The following is a 19,019-nucleotide window of genomic DNA, read 5'->3' as shown; positions in this document are numbered from 1 at the left end:
ATGGATTTCAAATATAAAAAAAAGTCATACTATATCACAATGAAGCATAATCCATGACAAAAACATTGCCATATTGTGGACTTGGTATTTCTATTAATACAGTCAAAACGGTCATGAGAAAGGGATCGGAAGATGTGCCACATGGGGAAGTTAGGGACATTATTGAAGATTGCTGCTCAGTATTTAGTAATTTAAAACATTGAGTTCTTTTCTGTGGTGTGAAGGCAAAGGGGACAGGAAGACATGGAGCAGAAGAGTAAGAAACAAAGAAATATTGAAAACAGAAGCAAAGATAGGCCATTAAACCTTTCTATTCATTCACTCTGATCACAGCTGATCACGTAACTCAGTTCGCTATTTCTGCTTTCTCCCTTTGATCTCTTTATCACTAAGAACCATATCTATCTCTTTCTTGAAAACATTCAATATTTTGGTCTCAATCGCTTTTTGTAGTGCAGGATTCCATGGGGACACCACACAGTGAAGTAATTTCTCCTCAACTCAATCCTAAAGAACCTATCCTGTATCCTTAAACTGTAACCCCTGGTTATGGACTTCCTGTCATTAAGAACATTCTTCATGCATTTACATAGTCTAGTCCTGTTGAAATTTAAAGGTTTCTTTGAGATTCCCCCTCATTTTTCTAAATTCCAGTGAATATTGTCCTCATTGATCCAGTCTCTCTTCATACATCAGTGTTGCCATTTCAGGAATCAGTCTTGTAAACCCTCATTGTAATCTGTCAATAGCCAGAACATCCTTCTTTATATTAAGGAGATCAATACTGCACACAGTAGTCCAAGAGTGGTCTCACAAAAGCCCTGCATAATTGCAGCAAGACATCCCAGCTTCAGTACTCAAATCTTCTCGCCATAAAGTCTTATTTGCCTTCTTCACCATTGACTGCACTCTGTGACTGGTGCGTACAGGCACCCAAGTGTCACTGCACCTCCCCCATACCCAAACTATCCCGTTCAGATAATAAACTGCCTTCCTGTTTTTGCAACCAAAGTGGATCATCTCAATTATCCACATGATACATCATCTACCATGCATCTGCCCACTCAACTCATTCAAAATACACCTAAAGCGTCTTTACATGCTCCTCATTGCTCATCCTCTCACACAGCTTTGTCTCATCTGCAAACATGGAGATATTACATTCTATTTCTTCATTTAAATCATTAATATGCATTGTGAATAGCTGGGGTCCTGGACTGATCCCTTCAGTACCTAACTAGTCACTGGATGCCGCCCAGAAAAATACCCAATTATTCCTACACTTGCTTTCCTGTCTGTCAAGCAGTTCTCTATCCATGAAAAGTATACTTTACCCAATTTCATGTGCTTTAAATTTTACGTGCTAATCTCTTATGTGGGACCTTATTGGAAGCCTTCTGAAAGTTTAGTAAACCACATCCACTGGCTTTATCAATTCTATGTTATATCCTCAAAGAATTCCAGTCAAATTATTAAGTATGGTTTCCCTTTCATTTAAGTGTTCTGTTATTAAAACTTTTACAATAGTCTCTAACATTTCTCCCATTTCTAATTTCAGACTAATGGATCTATATTCCCCTGTTTACTCTCTACCTCCTTTTTCTTTTAAATAGTGGGGTTACATCAGCAAACTTCAACACATCCGGAGTGCATAAAACCTTCAAAAGATGAACATGAATGCATCACTATTTCTAGGGTCATTTTCATAAGTACTCTGGGATGTACTTTTGACGTAATCTGGGACATAATCTACTGGGCCCCGGGGAGTTAGCAGCCTTTAATCCTATCAATTTCTCCAACATCATTTCCTTCAGTTCCTCATTTGTGAAAACATAACCAAAACATGTACTTAATTGAACTGCTATGTCCTTCTTCCCCATTACAACTTCCCGTTTCTGACTGTAAGGGGCCTACATTTCTCTCAACTAGTCTTTTTCTCTTTGGATACCTACAGAAACTTTTACAGTTTCCACATTCCCCATAAGCTTACTCACAAACTCTTATTTCCCCCACTTAAATCAATCCCTTTGTCCTTCTTTACTGAAATCTAAACTGCTCCCTCTTGTCAGGTCTTCTGCTCTTTTTGGCCAATTTGTACATCCCTTTCTTGGATCTAATACTATCCCTAACTTCCCTTGTTAGCCATAGTCGAGCCACTAGTTTTATTTTTGTGTCAGTCAAGGCAAAATTGATTAGTTCAGAGTGTCAATTAAGGAAAAGATAATGTAAACTACAACGCTAAAACAACTCTGTGACAATAGAAGCATCAGGTTTTAGGATTGAAACACTTTGTTCCATTTTAAAAAGGAAGTTGCAAATCAAAAAGACCTGCTCTTCAATGATATGACTTAAATGTGTAGGGTCACAGTAAAAAGGTGGGGTGTGGGACTAACAGAGTTGCTCTTGGCTGAGGTTACCTGGGGAAAATGAGCTGGAATGCCCTTCTTCTGAGTTATAACCCTTCTATTATTCTGTAATTCTGTACATAGTCTTGTTATTGCTCCTCTGCAAGACTCAATATCAAAAATATTCATCGTTACAGTTTAATATGCTGCATGCCAAACAATGCTTGCAACTAATCAGAAAATGTTTTCGTGAATATACAATTATTCTCAGGGTGAAGTTCAATCAATCTTTGTAAGTTTGGTTAAAGCAAATGAGACAAATAAAACTCAAGGCATTTCCAATACCACAGTTTCTCTGGGCTCTACCTATGTAAATTTACTGAAGGCCACTGAATGATACTAGTACAAATAAACAATGGAATGTACAGCATGGATTTTTCTCTCCATCTCCTCCCTTGAAAGCTATTTAGTGCAGCCCAGTTATGGTCATCGCTGATATGACCAAATCTTCCATCCCTTCAAAACATTTGACTGATGAAAACTGTAGGTAAAGTCAGTTAAAACTGGCTCGGAAACATGATTAAATTTGCATCCTTAATAGGCAGACTCAGCCTATCTTCCCCATTCTGAATTCATGTCAAAATACAAAGCGTTGAAAACATCGACCGTCATCATCATCAGCAATCACAAGCTAATGATTGTGATTGGCCATCCAGGTAATTCTGTCTTAATAGCTGTGGATTCTGCTGGACCTAGAGTGGCTCATGTGCCACATTTCCAATTCACAAATTGGCAGGGAATGGCCTCAGGAATGCTGGTATTCTTTCCTCAGGTTCCTTTGCTGTACCTCCTCTTGCCAATAGGTATTCTCAAAGAATTGGAACACTTCATATTGTAGATTCTCCCAAGTTAGATTGTCCAAAGCTTGGGTCTCCCATGCATTCACATTTCTATTGCTTTGCTTGAGGAAAGCCTTCAGTGAATCTTTGAAATGTTTCCGCTGCGTTCTGCTTGTTCCAGTGCCTTCCCTCAACTGGGTGAAGAGGATTTGCTTTAGCAGTCAGAATTGAGGCATCCTAAGCAGATGGCTGGCCCAGTGGAGTTGGTTTCATATATGAAACCTCCTATATGAAGATCGTAGCCTTGATGCTTGTTTTAGGAGTGCTAATGTGCTCCCACTGATACAGAGAGCTTGTCTCTCTGATGGTACAGAGTCCATTTTTCTGAACCATATCAAATGTTCAGAAGAATAACTGCCTTTACACAAGGATCTTTGTATCAGCATAGAAGTCATGGTTAATCGAGACCTTCATCCAGAGGTATCTGAAGGCAGTGCTCATGCATCAATGCAATGTTGAATCGCTGCATCAATGTCAACGTACGTAGTGGAAACCTTCCACATTTGGGAAGATTTCGCTGTTGATTTTAATTGAGGGATAGACCAGAACTTGCCATGTGATAGTTTGGTAAAGGACTTGAGTCGTCCTGAGATGGTGGCTGAGGCCAGTTTCTCAGTTATGCTTCTGTGAAGGCATTATGTGAGACTTGAAGATTCTCTTTCAAAACGGTGCAGATGACACTGTCAACTACATATTCAAATTCTACAAGTCACGTCAATGGCATTTTCTTCTTGGATTTCAATCAGATGAGGTTGAAACAGTTTACATTCATTCTGTCGGCAATGTCCAGACCATTGAGAAGCTTGTTAACCTCCTTTGTCCACGTTTGGACCAAGCTTGTAATGAGGTTTGGAACTGAGACCCTGACAGAAACCATACTGAGCACTGATGAGCAGGTTATTGTTGAGTTATTACCATTTAAGAGCACCATTGCTAACACCTCCCATCATGTTGTTGATGATTGAGAGAACATCAATGAGCCTGTAATTGGCCAGACTAGATTTGTCCTGCATTTTATGGACATGGCAATTTTACACACTGTAGGGGTTCCATTCTGCCAGACTTCCACTGGCTCAACCTTTGGGTTTAAAGATCCGACAAACATCCAAAGATTGGACGTAGATTTAAAGCTTTGTTCACTGAGCTTTCAATTCTTAAAAAAAAAGCAATTGTTTGATACAAGATCGAGACAAGATAACGAAGCTGGTGGGCTAACTTGTTTTTAAAAGTGAATTGCTGGCAGATCACTTCAGACAATGTTCAGCAACTGCCACAACAGACTTTAGCATACTTCAAAACTACATTACTGTAGAAGGAATGAATAATTGCTAAATTGACTTTTTAAACTTTATTTCTTTATTTTTCCACTTTTATACTAAGACAACTGTAGTGCGGAACATTTTAACTTATATCTTTATTTTTCTACTTCTGTAACTAAGATTTTGTATTTCATACCTAAGATAATGCCATGTATGGCCATGATTTGAAGATGCCAGTGTTGGTCTGGGGTTTACAAAGTTAAAAATCACACAACACCAGGTTATAGTCCAACAGGTTTAATTGGAAGCACACCAGCTTTTGGAGCATCGCTCCTTCAAGGAGCGGCACTCCGAAAGCTAGTGTGCTTCCAATGAAACCTGTTGGACCATAACCTGGTATTGTGTGATTTTTAACCATGTGTGGCGACACTGTAAACATTTCACTGTACTCTTGTATCCTGTACTTAAGTACACATGACAATAAAACCTGAACCTAAATCCATCCGACGTAGATAATAGTAATTAAAGTAAAAGCAGCCATTTGGCCCAACAGGCCTTTGTTAGTGTCAGCTAAAATTTTGATTGACCTATCCATATCCTGTATCCTTCAAAATTCTTTTTGATAACTAATTTAATTTGAAATGATATCCTTTAATAGGTATTATATAATAAAGTATTCCAAACCAAATTTCAATATTTGTTTTTCTATTTGTTCTAAAGCTGTCAGTAAAAGAAAATTAGGACGAGATTAACAGTTTATTTGAATGCAAGGGAAGCACTTTAAAATGGCACATAGCAGCTTTTAAATGAAGTTCATTGTCTATTAAAACTATGGATCCAAAGTTTGTACTGCTAAAAAAAAAATTAACTGCAGAAGAAACAGAACTATTATTCACAGCAGCATCTGCTTTTATTTTGCTGTTCTTTGTTTTGCTCATTTTTAGGAAGTAAGAAGTTCATATCCAGGAATTTGAGATAAGAGCTCTTGGGAGACAATAGCTTGAGTCAGAAATAGCAGCTGAAGACACAAAATCATATTTTTGGCCACCTCCCCATAACTCTATTCAAATGAAAGTTCCTTTCTCTGTTTCACCAGCCTTCCTATTCTACTTGACGAATTCCATTTGTTTCACTGTTTAGGCCAGACTGTTTTCTGCCAGTCCTTGTCTAATTTCCTATGGGTCTTTCTGGCTACAGATGACTTTGGCCTCTAGCCTGGCTATCACTCTTTAGCTTAACAAAAACAGGCTTAGATCACAGGCTGAGATAATAAATGATATTGCTCCTCTCATAATTAGGATAATTCCCTGATTTTACAGATAGGAATAAATCTCACTGAACTGTGACTTCTGTTGGTAAATAAAGGCTAGTATTATCTCAGTTTTACACTTCATCAATATGAAATGCTCTAATAACTTTATAGTGAAACAAAAGCATTTCAGATGAACTAAAGTCTATGTTAAATACTCAAACGTATGAATTCTTAAAGCTTCATAATGTAAACACAAGTACTGATTTCCATCTTTGAAGAGGTTTGGACTTTCAGGTAATTATTTTTACATCTAAGCTTTCAGTAACAATGAGACTTAAAAGATCATTTATATACATAGCTTCAAGTAAACACATGCCCTCACACCCAATTCCACATAGTGCAAAAGCAACTGTAGATGTGAAACTGAAAGGGCTGGAGAAACTCAAAAGGTGTGGCAGCATCTTCTGAGAAAAACAGAGTTAATGCTTTGAGTCCAATATGACATCTACAGAACTGAAGGGAGCTGATACAGGAGGTATGTCATGCTATGGAAAAATAAGGGAGGAAGACCAAGAGGAACAGATGGCTAAGGTGCCGAGAACAAAAGGCAAAGGGAGTCTTAATGAAGAAAAGAACTATAGATGAAGACTAAGTGTTCAAGGCAGAAAATAGGTCAGCTCTTCAGACAGCAAATCCATGCTAACAAATATGGGGAGCTGGTATTTAAGGTAATCAGAATGGACAACAGACTTCATGCTTTGAAGTTGTTGAGCTCAAAAGGTGAACCTTAAAGGCTGTCAAGTACCTAAGCAGAAAAAGAGGCGCTTTTCTTCCTGCTTGCATTGGCTAGAGCAATGCAGCCTCGAACACTAGCATGACAGTGAGATGGTAAATTGAATTAACAAGTGACTGAAAGGTCAGGGACATCCTTGCAGGCCGAGCGGGGGTATTCTGCAAACCAAATCACTCATTCTTCATATAGCATGGGATAAAAGCAAATTACTGCAGATGCTGTAATCTGAAACCAAAAGAGAAAACGCTGGAAAATCTCAGTAGGTCTGGCAGCATCTGTAAGGAGAGAAAAGAGCTGATGTTTAGAGTCTAGCGGACCCTTTGTCAAAGCTTTGACAAAGGTTCAGTTAGACTCGAAACATCAGCTCTTTTCTCTCCTTACAGATGCTGCCAGACCTGCTGAGATTTTCCAACGTTTTCTCTTTTGGTTACTCATTCTTCATATGGTAGAAGGGACTATATTGTGAGAAGCAAATAGTGTAGTCCACGCTGAAATTCCAAATAAGTCACTGGAAAATACGTTGGTACTTTTGACACTGAAGAGGGAATTGGTACATATTGACTGAATTGCTCACTCCACAGATACTACCAGACCTGCTGGGTTTTTTTCAGCACTTTCTGTTAATGTTGCATTCATATGGCATCTTTGACTCAGCAAAGCAACTTACTCTGCTTCGAAATGAAAACAAAAATATAACTGACATACTGGGACAAGATAGCCAAAATCCCAAAATAGTTTACATTCTCAGAATTTTATTTAATTACAACCGTGGCGCTACATACCAATCACTGTGGGTCACAGAATTGCAACACAATGTTAGCTTTAAATATAATGGACTACAGAAGTACAATTGTCCTTGATCTTATTATGGATTTCTTTCGTACCAACAGATCATCAGGCATCTTGCCACATTGCCCACTTATCACAATCAAAAACTAAAATGACAAGAAAAGCCATATGAACTTGTCCAGTTATGAACACAGATGTGCATAACCAAAATCCAAAAGTTATGCTTAAACAGAACAAGTCAAGAATAACACTTACGTCATCTAGAGGCTAGGAGACAAACAATCAATAGATTAGCTGGTGAGAAAAACAGTGCAAACTACAAGTCCATACACACAAGGAGAGAATTGCATTTATATAGCACCAGTCGTACCTTGATGTGCTGAAGTTTGTTAAAGCCAGTAAGGTATCTTTTGAACTGACATCCCTGCTGTAATGTAGAAACTCAACAATCTGCATCTAATAGATTACAAACTAACCTTTTCCTAGCTACCATTCCTTCTGAGTCAGGGTCACTGAACCTGAAACATTAACTCTGACTTCTCTCCACAGATGCTGCCAGACCTGCTGAGCCTTTCCAGCAATTTGTTTTTACACGTACAGCAGTATGATAATTAGCAGATGACCTATTAATATGATAATTAGCAGATGACCTATTTTTCTGATGTCGATTGAGGGGAAAATATTGGTATGGGGAGTAAGGGCAACTCTTCCTCAATATCATGATTTGCGATGTTTTACATCAATCGGAGGTGGCAGGTAGAACTTTAACATCAGATTTGAAAGATAAAACCTACCTCTCTGAGGCAATTAATAGAAAACATCCACATTAATGAAAACAAAAGTTTCAGCTTTCCAAAAATCTGTAAGAACAGACTAGGTTGCATTTATTATTCACAGGATTATGATGATTGGACATTCACTGCTGCATTTCTGCTGCAAAATTATTCAGTAATGAAAAGGAAGCAACACTGAAAGAATTATAAAAGGATTTTGAGAGGGTAAACAATGGAAATTTGTTTCACTAGTTAGTAAATCATGAGAGCAAACATTCAAAGGTTGCTTCCACTGGATGGCAAATTGTTGAATATCATGTGTTAGTTCATTGGGCCTTTCCTTGACCTCTGAGTTTTGCAGATTCAAGCCCCATGATAATTCAATACTTTGAGGTGTGCTGCATTACCAGATATAACATCTTACCTTAAAACAAAGTTTTATTGGCCTATTAGGCAGATGCACAAGACTCCGCATGCTATTTGAAGGCCAGAAAACTGTCCCAGATCTTGGTCAAATTAGAGATTATCTTGTCATTCTTTAATTTTCTTTGAAGTGAGCATTCGTGTAAATAGTAATGGTGAGTGAATGTGTTTAAAGCACTTTGGGATGGCCTAAAAATTTGAAAATTATTATAAAAATGTGAATGTTTCCTTGAACAAGATGGCACAGATGAAATTATCATAAGTAAAGCTGGTGAAAGCTGGATTCTTTTATCGCCCCTGCCCCCTCTCCCCCAACTCTGGAGTTTATGATCACAAGTGATTATTAAAGAAGATAGCATCACAGCATGTTAATTGGTTTTGACAAAGTACCTGAACGGTCCGATAAAACATAATAGAGAAAGAGCAGGGAGCAAATAGTCCAACATTGTTGCATCAACACAGGCGTAACAGGTTGAGTGGGTTTTTCACGTGCTAATTCTGAGTTTAAGTGCTTGGAGCACATAAAGTACCACCTCAGGAGATGGTTTCTCTGCATATTGTGAAATGTACAACACCTCCCACAGCAAACATCAGCAAAAAATTCAGGAGACAGTAGATTAGCAATTCATAGTTACAAATTCTGAGCAATATCCAGTCTGCTATACAAATGTGACAAATTCCAGAGCACAAGGAACCAAAACAGATTGTCTAAGTTCTTCAAGTACAGACATATCATAATTTAAAGTGGAGCACAACTTATTTGTGGAAATACCAAACTTTAAGAAATAGATAAGCAAACGCATCGCTGCTGTCATTTGTTTAAAAAGTCAAACACTTCATTGTGAGCACAAGACAGACAATTTAAACAAAAATAAAATCGTAAAATACGAAAATACAAATACTGTAGGTCCTAAAACGAGCTAGACGCAAGTCAGAAGATGCAGCAACTTACAATGTTATCATTCTACATACAACAGAATTACCACCTTTCCTACCAGTTCTTCTAATCAGATGAAAGTCATAGGAAGTTTCTCAACCATATTGTGGTAAGAGTGAAGCTGGGAGAGATGCCAGGAAAATAGCAGTGAGCTGCGTCAGGACAGCTTCCCAACTTATTCCTGCCCCCGGGAAGCTCCCTGCCCGAGCTGGGAAATGGGCCAGCCAGCCACCCAATCCATAAACTGGGAAGCCTAATTGCATGGAGTAAAGCCTCAATTAGAGCCAATTTTCAGCCTTTTGGCCATTTTACCAAAGCTGAAATGGTTCCCCACTACCACTCACTCTCCATCTGGAGGCCACCAGCCCAAAGAAGGTGGCTGAATCTCATTGAAACAATAAAGCCCATGCCACAACAAGGGGCTGTATTCACAATTACAGCTGAGGCCCACTCAGCAGAGGGGTAATCCACCCTCAGAATTAGACTGTGCAGACTGGCACAATGACGTTCAGGCCAACAAGCTTACACTTGCCAACCTGCACGAGCAAATGCCCACCTCCATCAGCGGGACTGCTGTGACTCCCACAGTCTTCAGCCTTCTATTGCTGCTGATATTACCAGGAGCCTAACTGTAGTTCCTTACAGGATGGCAAGCTTGAGGCAGCCAATTGGAAGCCCAGCTCCTGGTCTCCTATGATGCAAGCCTCACCAACCAGCATGAAATCAGGACTCCCATTTGACCTCTGGATCCTGATGTCCACCAGAAAATTCTGCCCTCTGTTTATTTTGATCAAAATGCTAAGTTTCTCTTTGTAAAAAGGACGAAGCTTTTTCTCTTTCATATAAAATGGCTCTTGCAGCTCTGAGATTATGTAAAAAAGATGCCAACTGAGGACTTTTTATGACAGATGGTAATGCAATCAGTTGCATGCACAAGGTTTTTTTTTGATTGATTCCAACCATATGCTAAAATATACTCATTTTGAAAATGCATTACTTTGCCAGACAGGGGCTTTAAAACCATTTGTACTATTATGTACACAATTTAGTGCAGATGCATATACATTATCATGCATACACTAACACTAAATTGATTTTATTACAGGAATAAAATTGAAAAAAAACTGTGCACACATTTGTTATTTCTTATTCCATTAATATGAGGAATCTAGTCATTGACTGTGTCTGCAGCATACGGTGCTTAAACCATGAATACGTTTGCTTTGTGCAAAATTTTTCTCATCTGATTTCATCTGTGAGAGACTCTCCCTGGAGGATGGGAAGAGAGAACCAATTATATCCACAGGCTGACTTCTCAAAAAAAAATGAAGGCATCTGTTTCATGCCAACAACCTCCACATGCAAGAAAATATAACTTTGAAGGCATCTGCGTTCATGCTCAATAGTCACAGATCTTGGGCACCATTGTAATTGCCCAGCTGCAAACATGATTTTCTGATTTCATCTGCTGAGCGTCTGACCATGAAAGCAATGTAGCAAACCAAGTTTTAAAGGCCTTCAGGCAACTCAATACCAATTAAACACCAAAATATTGTAATTTTTTTTTCTTATACTGCTTTGGTCGGATGGATCCCACCAAACCTTCCTCCTCCTTTCAGAAGATTTCTGCATGTATTTTAATTGTACCTGTATAGTTCATTGTTGTGATGATTATTTTAAATTGCATTACCAATGCAATCAGTGGATTCAGCAGCAAGGTACCAAAGCATTACTTGAGCAAATGCTCTCCAGCTCAGTGGAGTTAGCTAAATTAGAGGACATTTACTTTTCAAAATTAATCATGCCATCGGTTACATTAACATTTTTCACAATCTTTTGAGTCAAAACCTCGCAGCACCTCTCGTTTTATTTCTCAAATAAAATTTTGCATCACTAAATACAAGCGTACAAACTTTGTGAATGTGAGACTGCTGAAATATTGATAAAATATCCCAGAAAAACTGGTAAAGATAGTGATATTACAGCATTTCTCAGCTAAAAGATGAAAAATTATAACTTCATTTAACAAATGGGCAGTGACAAAAGAAACACGATTTTTTTTTGCCATAATGCTATTTCAGTATCAGCTTTTACTCTCAGCTCTGTTTGTACTAAGTCATAATATTCAATAAATGGTGTAAAGATATAAGTGTGGCTACTGTAAGACAGATGCTTTCAATGTTTCTAATAAGGTAAGTTAAGAGTGGAAACCATTTTTAAACCTGGAGCACATGTGTGAACACCACTTTAAAACTGGAACTAAATCAATAAATAATCCATCAGCCTACTTTCAACTTCAGTATTAGTATAGGTAAATACAGCATGTCAAAGAAATGACTATAGTATATTGTGTCTATGTAAAACATTTTTTTAAAAGCGTTGCCACCACCTTCAGATCCTCTCCATAATTATCAAAAACTGGAACAAGGGAAAAATCAAGGAGAGATAAAATAACCAAGAAGATTTTCTGAGGAAATATTTTGGCCATTTTTAAATCTCAGACGATTTAGACCAATAAAGGGCACTTTATTTATAGGGGAGATGCACTACAATATTCAAAATGGAACAGATGTGACAGTTTAGCAGAATAACTCTTCAAACTTTGCACAAATTGAAATCAGAAAACGGATTGCTCTTTCTTTTATCACATTCATTTTCAATCGACACTTTTTACCCTTGAAATAATTTGCACATGGCTTTCATCTCAGCAGCACCTGCTGATCAAACAGAAGCTAAACAACTTCATGAAAATCATACAAATCACAGTCTTGAACATTTTCAAAAGTCGCCCAAATTCCAACAATTACACGACATACAAGTACAACAGGCCAGGCTTACTTATGGCTTTAAATTTCCGTCTTCACTTTTATTGCCAAACAAAATACACAAAATTACTGAAGATGCTTTTAAGTTGTAACAAGGTGACATATTTGCATCTTGAGTCATGTAATATTTTTGTTTAAATAATAATCCCCTTGGAAGAATCTGCAAACATCAAATGGGCTAAGGACATAAAAGGTCAGTTACAGCAATATTTGTGTATTGTAACCAGTGAGATCCTAAAATATCTCACAGCACATAGAGCCAGTCACAAACACAAAATGTCAATATGTTCAGAAGTAATGGTTTCTATTGTCTCAACATATTGACTAGTTGTACTTCTTCCCTAAAATACACATATTTATTCCTTGCAAAAAAACAAATTTCAATTGAGCTTTGTTTCCAATTCTATTGTTTTGTATTGGAATAGCTCAGATGTAAATGTCTTTGCTGTGTAGTGCTGTGTAGTGTTACTACATTTAAATAAACCCACACTAGTCTCTTCAGTTCACTCACAGACAACATAGCAGAGCGAGTGCTATCAAACGTATGCCATCAAAAATAAAAGACAAAGGCTTTCTGCCTCTTCATTCAAGAGCTTTATTGGTTTTTCTGTGAGAGGCAAGACTATTTTCAGGCAATTTACACATAATGAAATAGCAAATCAAGTCATTACCCTGACCATATTCTTTAGTATTCTAATGGTTATAAAGCCACATCAATAAATAATCCTTTGTTCTCCATTATCATCTCCCAGTACTTAGTTCTACACTATAGAAAGCAGTCGAGATTGAATGCTAAACCCAATTAAAGATAACGACTCTGGTAATCTCACCTTTAGAAGTCCTGCAGAAATGGTTTAGGAGATGTCAGATACTGTCAAGACCAGGAATGATACCTAACCTTGTCAAAAGGCAGCTTTTCTTCAGTGTTAATCTTTAAATGTAAATTCACAGCCAGCAAGAGGAGCAGCAGATAACAGGTTACATCTTCACTCCCAGCCTTATCGACTTATGCATCTCCTCCAAATACTGAAAGCACCTATTCATGGAGATTACCTTCTGGCAGAGTGCACACCAGCACAACGGGTTTGTATTCATTAAACACACTTCCTCGGCTTATCTAAAATAAAAGGCTCGTCATGATGGCACATTGTGTGTGAAGGGAAGGCAATGTGCATTAGAGTGATTACAATATCAGCTCAGCCCAGATGGATCCAGGAAAATAAACAGAGGGTGTGTGAGAAGTTAATTGGCAACTCAAAGGGAAAACACGGACTGAGGATTATAGAAAATGGACTCCCGGCCAACTGCAGCCGGGCAGGACACCTGTCACCTGGTGGAAAGCTGCTCAAATTGTGAGAGCACATTGCCATAACGTGAGTGGAAAAGCAGAACTGTAATAAAAAGGAGCTGATGAAAAGCTTGGCACCACAATGAATATGGCAGATAAAAGGGGTCTGTCACAAATCCTCAACTAATCCAATAGCATGGAAGGCTCATTGATATGACTGTGGACATGACAGACTAAAATAATATTCAACTGAAAAAGTGACCGTGAGAACAGCTTTTCCCCAGAAAAATTATTTCCTTGAATTTTAGGATTACAGCAGCAGCTTTTATTATAAGAAGCTTTTGCATGTATTGCCAAAAACATTAACCTCAAAATGGAATGAGCATCAAAAATATTAATGTAGTTATCATATGGTTACATTGATTTCTTTGTTGCATACAAACATGCCTATCACAAATAATCATTTTCTAGAAGTGTTAAAGTAACCTTCGACAGAAATGACTCAGATTTCATTTCTTTGACCCCAATCTATAATTAGAGGGGACTGACAGGTGCAAGCCCTCTGCACTTGCAGATGGCTACTGAAGTTGGACAAAGTGACTTGTTCTGGTTGTACACCATCTAAATAACCCTACTCAACACTTTGTATATACAATTATCCGTAACAAATTAAACTGATGCCACTCAATCAAATGACCACCAAATTTCCAACCTAACCAATATGCTGTTAATAAGATATATAAAATAAATTTAAAATAGGAATAATGTAGCTATATTAAATAATTAAAATCTTTTAGCAAATTTCCCTTATTTTAGAAAAATAAAATTGTGCAAATTAAGTAAAATTTACAATAGTATATTAAACCTAAACAATAATTGCTCATTTCTGCATATACAATTTATTTATTGATTTGAATTCTGAGTTGCATACTACATCAAATTCCCAGGTTCCATCCAGCTGGTGAGAACTTGTTGAAGTGATAGCTTTCCAAAAATGTGATAAATGTCAAATGGTTTATTAACAAAAATCAGCTTGAAGCAAATGTTATACTGATGCGTTCTGAAGAAGCACTAATTCCAACACTGTATTTTCACTAGGGGATGCTGTTCCTTCTCTCTATTGTAAATTCTGGACCCAATGACATCATTGTACTCTTATAACATGCAGTATTTACATATATCAAAATTCTGTTCAGTGTTATATGGCTCAGCCAGAGTTCCAGCAAACTACAGCTCAAGTCATTGGATCCAAAACAATGTTGGAAAGACAGGAAATATTACTTTCTTCTTCAGAAGGTAAAAAAAGTAATGTAAGTTTCTCCAAGCAATAGCGCTTAGTACATCAATTATTGATATTTAACATAATATTTTGTTTAATTCACATACTTAGGGTGAAACAAAAGTGAATTCTCCTGCAATGACAGGAGACAGTGTAGTGTGTAATCAATATTACAGCCTCTCTCACTGAAGTAAAGGCCAGTATAGTATGGTGTATCAAGATTTGTGTTCCATGTGTAATTGTTTGCTGAAGTTGAACAGTTAAGATGATTAACTTATTATCAGAGCTGTCATACTCCAGTGTGAAACTTTTCACACTTTTGTAATAAAGGCCACAATCAAATTTGATTTTTAAAGAATCTATACTATTTATAAAACTAAATAGATTTAAAGTAATTACATTCATAATCAAATCAATTTTGAACTTCTTTCCTGGAAAACAAAACTCTTATTTTTATGTCACTGTGACCCACAATTATATTACCATCCAAAGAAATTGAAACAAACTTTATTGAAATGTTTCTGGATGCGACAAGTGGGAAACCAGTTTCTTATCTCAACCCACTTTAAATGCACTTGCAAATACAATTTCATTATTAGAAATATGTCAGAAAATTGTTAAATAGGTGAATTGTAGTACATTTAAGCAAATTTAATCACATGGATTAAACCAAACAAAACAAGCTGCTCAATGGAATTGGCTGAATGTGTACTTCAAAATAAATATTCTTCAAATTTAAATTTTATGCTGTTTCTCCTAAAGTGTAAATATAATATCTGATGTACATTAATATGAATTTGCTTATCAATCTGCACAAACAATTTTGCCAAACCACAACATCAACTGCTTATCCACATATATCACCTGCTAGTAATCATGAGAACTATTCTCTTCAAACATGCAAGTTCTAAGTCACCTTTTATTTAACTGATAAGGCATCTTGATCACAGCACATGACAAGTTCCCACAGAACAAAGACCAAGCTTTTTAATTGAAATCCAAAGCTCAAAACAATATATTAACCTTCCATTTAACAACCAAAAGATCTCCATTAATGAACTGCATTGGGAAAATCATGAAAGTGAATCAAAAAGATGAAACTGTCAATTGTGACAGCTAATGTTTTCAAATGCAAAACTGCAGATGCTAACTTTCTTTCAGTTTAAGCTGCTCACAAGTGATGCAGTCACTAAGAATCTTAATGAATTGGGCTTTACATTGAACACTCTGCATTTAGAATACATCTCTTGTGTAAGGGGAAAACAGGATTTGACAGGAAAGGGTGGTCAAAGCTGACTGTCCTGCAACTCTCTCCAGGTTGAGCCATTTCCCCTCCTGCCCCTTTCTCTTATTGCTAGATCACATAATTGTAGCTGTTCCAAAACAAAGCCAGATGTAAAGCTTCCTAGATAACAGGATTATGTGCTGAAAATAGACCATTAAAAATCCAACAACAATAAAGTTAAATAGTAGTTAATAGATCAAATCACTCAAGATCAAACAAATTAATAGATTCTTATATCAGTCTTCCATGCAAGTGCATTTTCAGTTTTTTTTGAAAGTCCAAATATGAATGAGACACTGTCTTGACAGAAGGACAAAGGTCAAGTAAGGACCCCAGTTGTAATTGTAAGGACCCCAAAAGTAATCAATCTAAAAGGGCACAATTCTGGTCAGTCTGAAAGCTTTTCAACTCTATTTCAAAGTTACAACCAATATACCCGGTGCTTTTTGTCACTTTCTTCAAATAACTGGGCAAAATGTATAAATTTGCAAACAACGAGCTCATACATTAAAGCACATTTATGCAAATATGTTTATGAGATCTGATTAGAACAAAATGTCATAGCTAAAAAATCCACAACGTCGTTCCCACTAGCCGCCTCGCTTAACCAGGAGTACCAAATTAGCACAGTGGTGGGGGGAGGGTGAAGAATATCAACAATAGCAGGGCAAACGTTGCAAATCATACTTACTTTGACAAGATCCAGAGATTCCAACCATTCGCCTGCTTTATTGAGTTATAGAAGTTCCACAGCTCAACCACACACAAAAAAAAGCAAGAGGGGGAAGGAGTGAAAGTTTCTCCCTGCAGCCTGGCTGATCTGATCCGTCCACATGAGAAAGCTCAGCGTCAAAGTGAAGACAAACTTCTGATCTCCCCAACAAGAGGGCAGTTGCAAACTTTGGGGGATGACAAGAAAGAGACAAACTTTGTTTTGTTGTTTTGCCTCCCTTGCAAAAAAAAAGCAAAAGTACACGAATATTCAAAAACAAAACACAGGAGTCGCTTTCCTTTAGAATGCTTGCGAGCCAGCAGGATCACGGCGTGAGAAGACTAAGTCCAGGCAGGCTGCCCTCGGTGGATGTGTTTCAGCAGCTCGCAGTTTGAAATGAGAGCAGAGCAGAGAGACAGAGCCCTGTGTGTGTGTAAATGCAGGGTGGACTCTGGAGCTGGTTTCCTCATTGCCCAGGTGCAGAGTAGGTGGGGTTTCAGCCAGGGAGAGTTGAAAGAGGTAGAGCAGACATCTGTGTCGTGAAGGGGTCGGAGGGTCAAGTATATGTTAACAATGAGAGTGTCTCCTGCTTCTCTGTGTGTGTGTGTGTGTGTGCAGCCTGATCCCTGCCCAGACAGCTCTGTGTGTGTGTGTGTGTGTGTGTTGGAGGAGAAGCTGCTGCTGCCTTCGGCTCAAACACTTCCCTCCGCTGCCATCTGCTCCAGCTCCGAGCTCCTCTCTCTCTCTCTCCCTGTCTGTCTGTGTGTGTGTGTGTGTTATCGCGATTAGAGCGGCACTTGCAGAGTCCCGGCTACTCTGAGACCTGCATCATAATCCCCTTTCTGCTGGCTGCTTTCCAGGCTGTTAGCTTGACTCTCTTCCCACTCCAACACCCCCCCCCCCCCCATCTCTCCCTCCTCACATTCAGCTACAGCTAAACCGTACGAAACACAGCTGCGTCCCTGCTGCATTTCCCGTTCCGATCTGGTTTTAAATTTTGCATGGTACAAAAAAAAAGCGAAACTTCAGCTGACCCCCACCGACCCAACTCAACACATCCCCCCCCCCCCCCCCAACCCGTCGCGTACGCGGAACATGCATATTATTTGCACAGTACCTCAATAATACGGGCCACATGAAGGATACCGTCTAGGTGCATTCACTGCAAAGGCTGACACTGGTTTATCCTTTCTGCTGGAAAGGGCTGCAACTCGGGCTGGGTGGTGGTGTTTTCTCCCCCCCCACCTCTCTTCCTTTTGCCGTCAGCGCCGGCTCTCCGTGCGCACAGGAGGATTGCACTCGCCCCGCCTGGCAGGGCAAGCCTTTGCCCCTCCTGGCAGAGCCAGGCTCTCAGTCCCCACCTGCTGGGCTCCGCCACCTGCTCCACAAGCAGGAAGAAAGTAACACCCGTTGCTGCCAACTCTGGTCCATCCACACAATGCCACTGACAACACAAGGGGCAATACTCCAGATGAGCTTGCATTGACTACCTGCCTTAAAGCTCTGATGCACTCCCTTGTGTCACTACAGACATAACTCCTCAGTAAAATAGCTAATTTTGAACGTAACTGTGCACTTATAGGTGAGAGTCAATAAACAACAAATAGAAGATATAGGCAGTAATTCATCTCAGTGAAACAGGCAATTGAATAGGCTATTAATATTAAAACACTGAATATTGAGGGGGACATATAATAGGCTGCCAAAGCAATCCACACTCCCCAAGATGAATTTCTATCCCATAATATTCGAGAAAGATCACTTAATGCTTATGAAGCAGCGTGAATTCTCATTAATTGTCTACGGTTGTAATAACAGTACTTCCAAAAAAAAGTGGCATATAAACAGACAGTTGGTGCTGTTCTATACTGCACTTGTAACAAGTAAGGAATGTTGAAAATGAATAATTTAACATTTACTTTGTGATGATTCCACACCTGTCAATTCGAGACCGTTTGTTTGCCACCACATTGCAATATCTTGCTGCAGATACAGAAAGCACTTTATTATGTAATATTTCCTGGTGTAACAGTGTGGGTTTTTGTTTTAAAAATTACAACCTAACACATTTTGATGTAACATTTGTTGCAAGTATTAAGCTTCATTCATTTAAACATCTAAATTGAAGACATTTCATGAATGGCTGCAGAATAGTTTTAT

General features: G+C 38.3%; 1 protein-coding gene across 4 annotated transcripts in view; it reads right to left on the bottom strand.

Moving 5' to 3' along the window:
• The window catches only part of runx1t1 (RUNX1 partner transcriptional co-repressor 1), a 105,787-nt gene extending 87,518 nt beyond the window's left edge, over positions 1-18,269 (bottom strand). Inside the window, exon 1 of one of the 4 annotated variants that reach the window (XM_072570256.1) lies at positions 17,977-18,269. Coding sequence is in view for 2 of the 4 variants with exons in the window: in XM_072570258.1 (XP_072426359.1) it covers positions 16,839-16,866 (28 nt within the window). In the remaining 2 variants the exon portion in view is untranslated. Of the gene's footprint in view, positions 1-13,125; positions 13,324-16,838; positions 17,633-17,976 lie in introns of those variants that run through there. The other 3 variants (XM_072570258.1, XM_072570251.1, XM_072570257.1) reach the window with 3 other exon arrangements.
• Positions 18,270-19,019: the final 750 nt, after the last annotated feature.

Source organism: Chiloscyllium punctatum, chromosome 5 (assembly GCF_047496795.1).
Source record: "Chiloscyllium punctatum isolate Juve2018m chromosome 5, sChiPun1.3, whole genome shotgun sequence".
Classification (NCBI taxonomy): domain Eukaryota; kingdom Metazoa; phylum Chordata; class Chondrichthyes; order Orectolobiformes; family Hemiscylliidae; genus Chiloscyllium; species Chiloscyllium punctatum.
The sequence above is the reverse complement of the archived record's forward strand: the minus strand, read 5'-3'. Positions and strand labels throughout refer to the sequence as shown.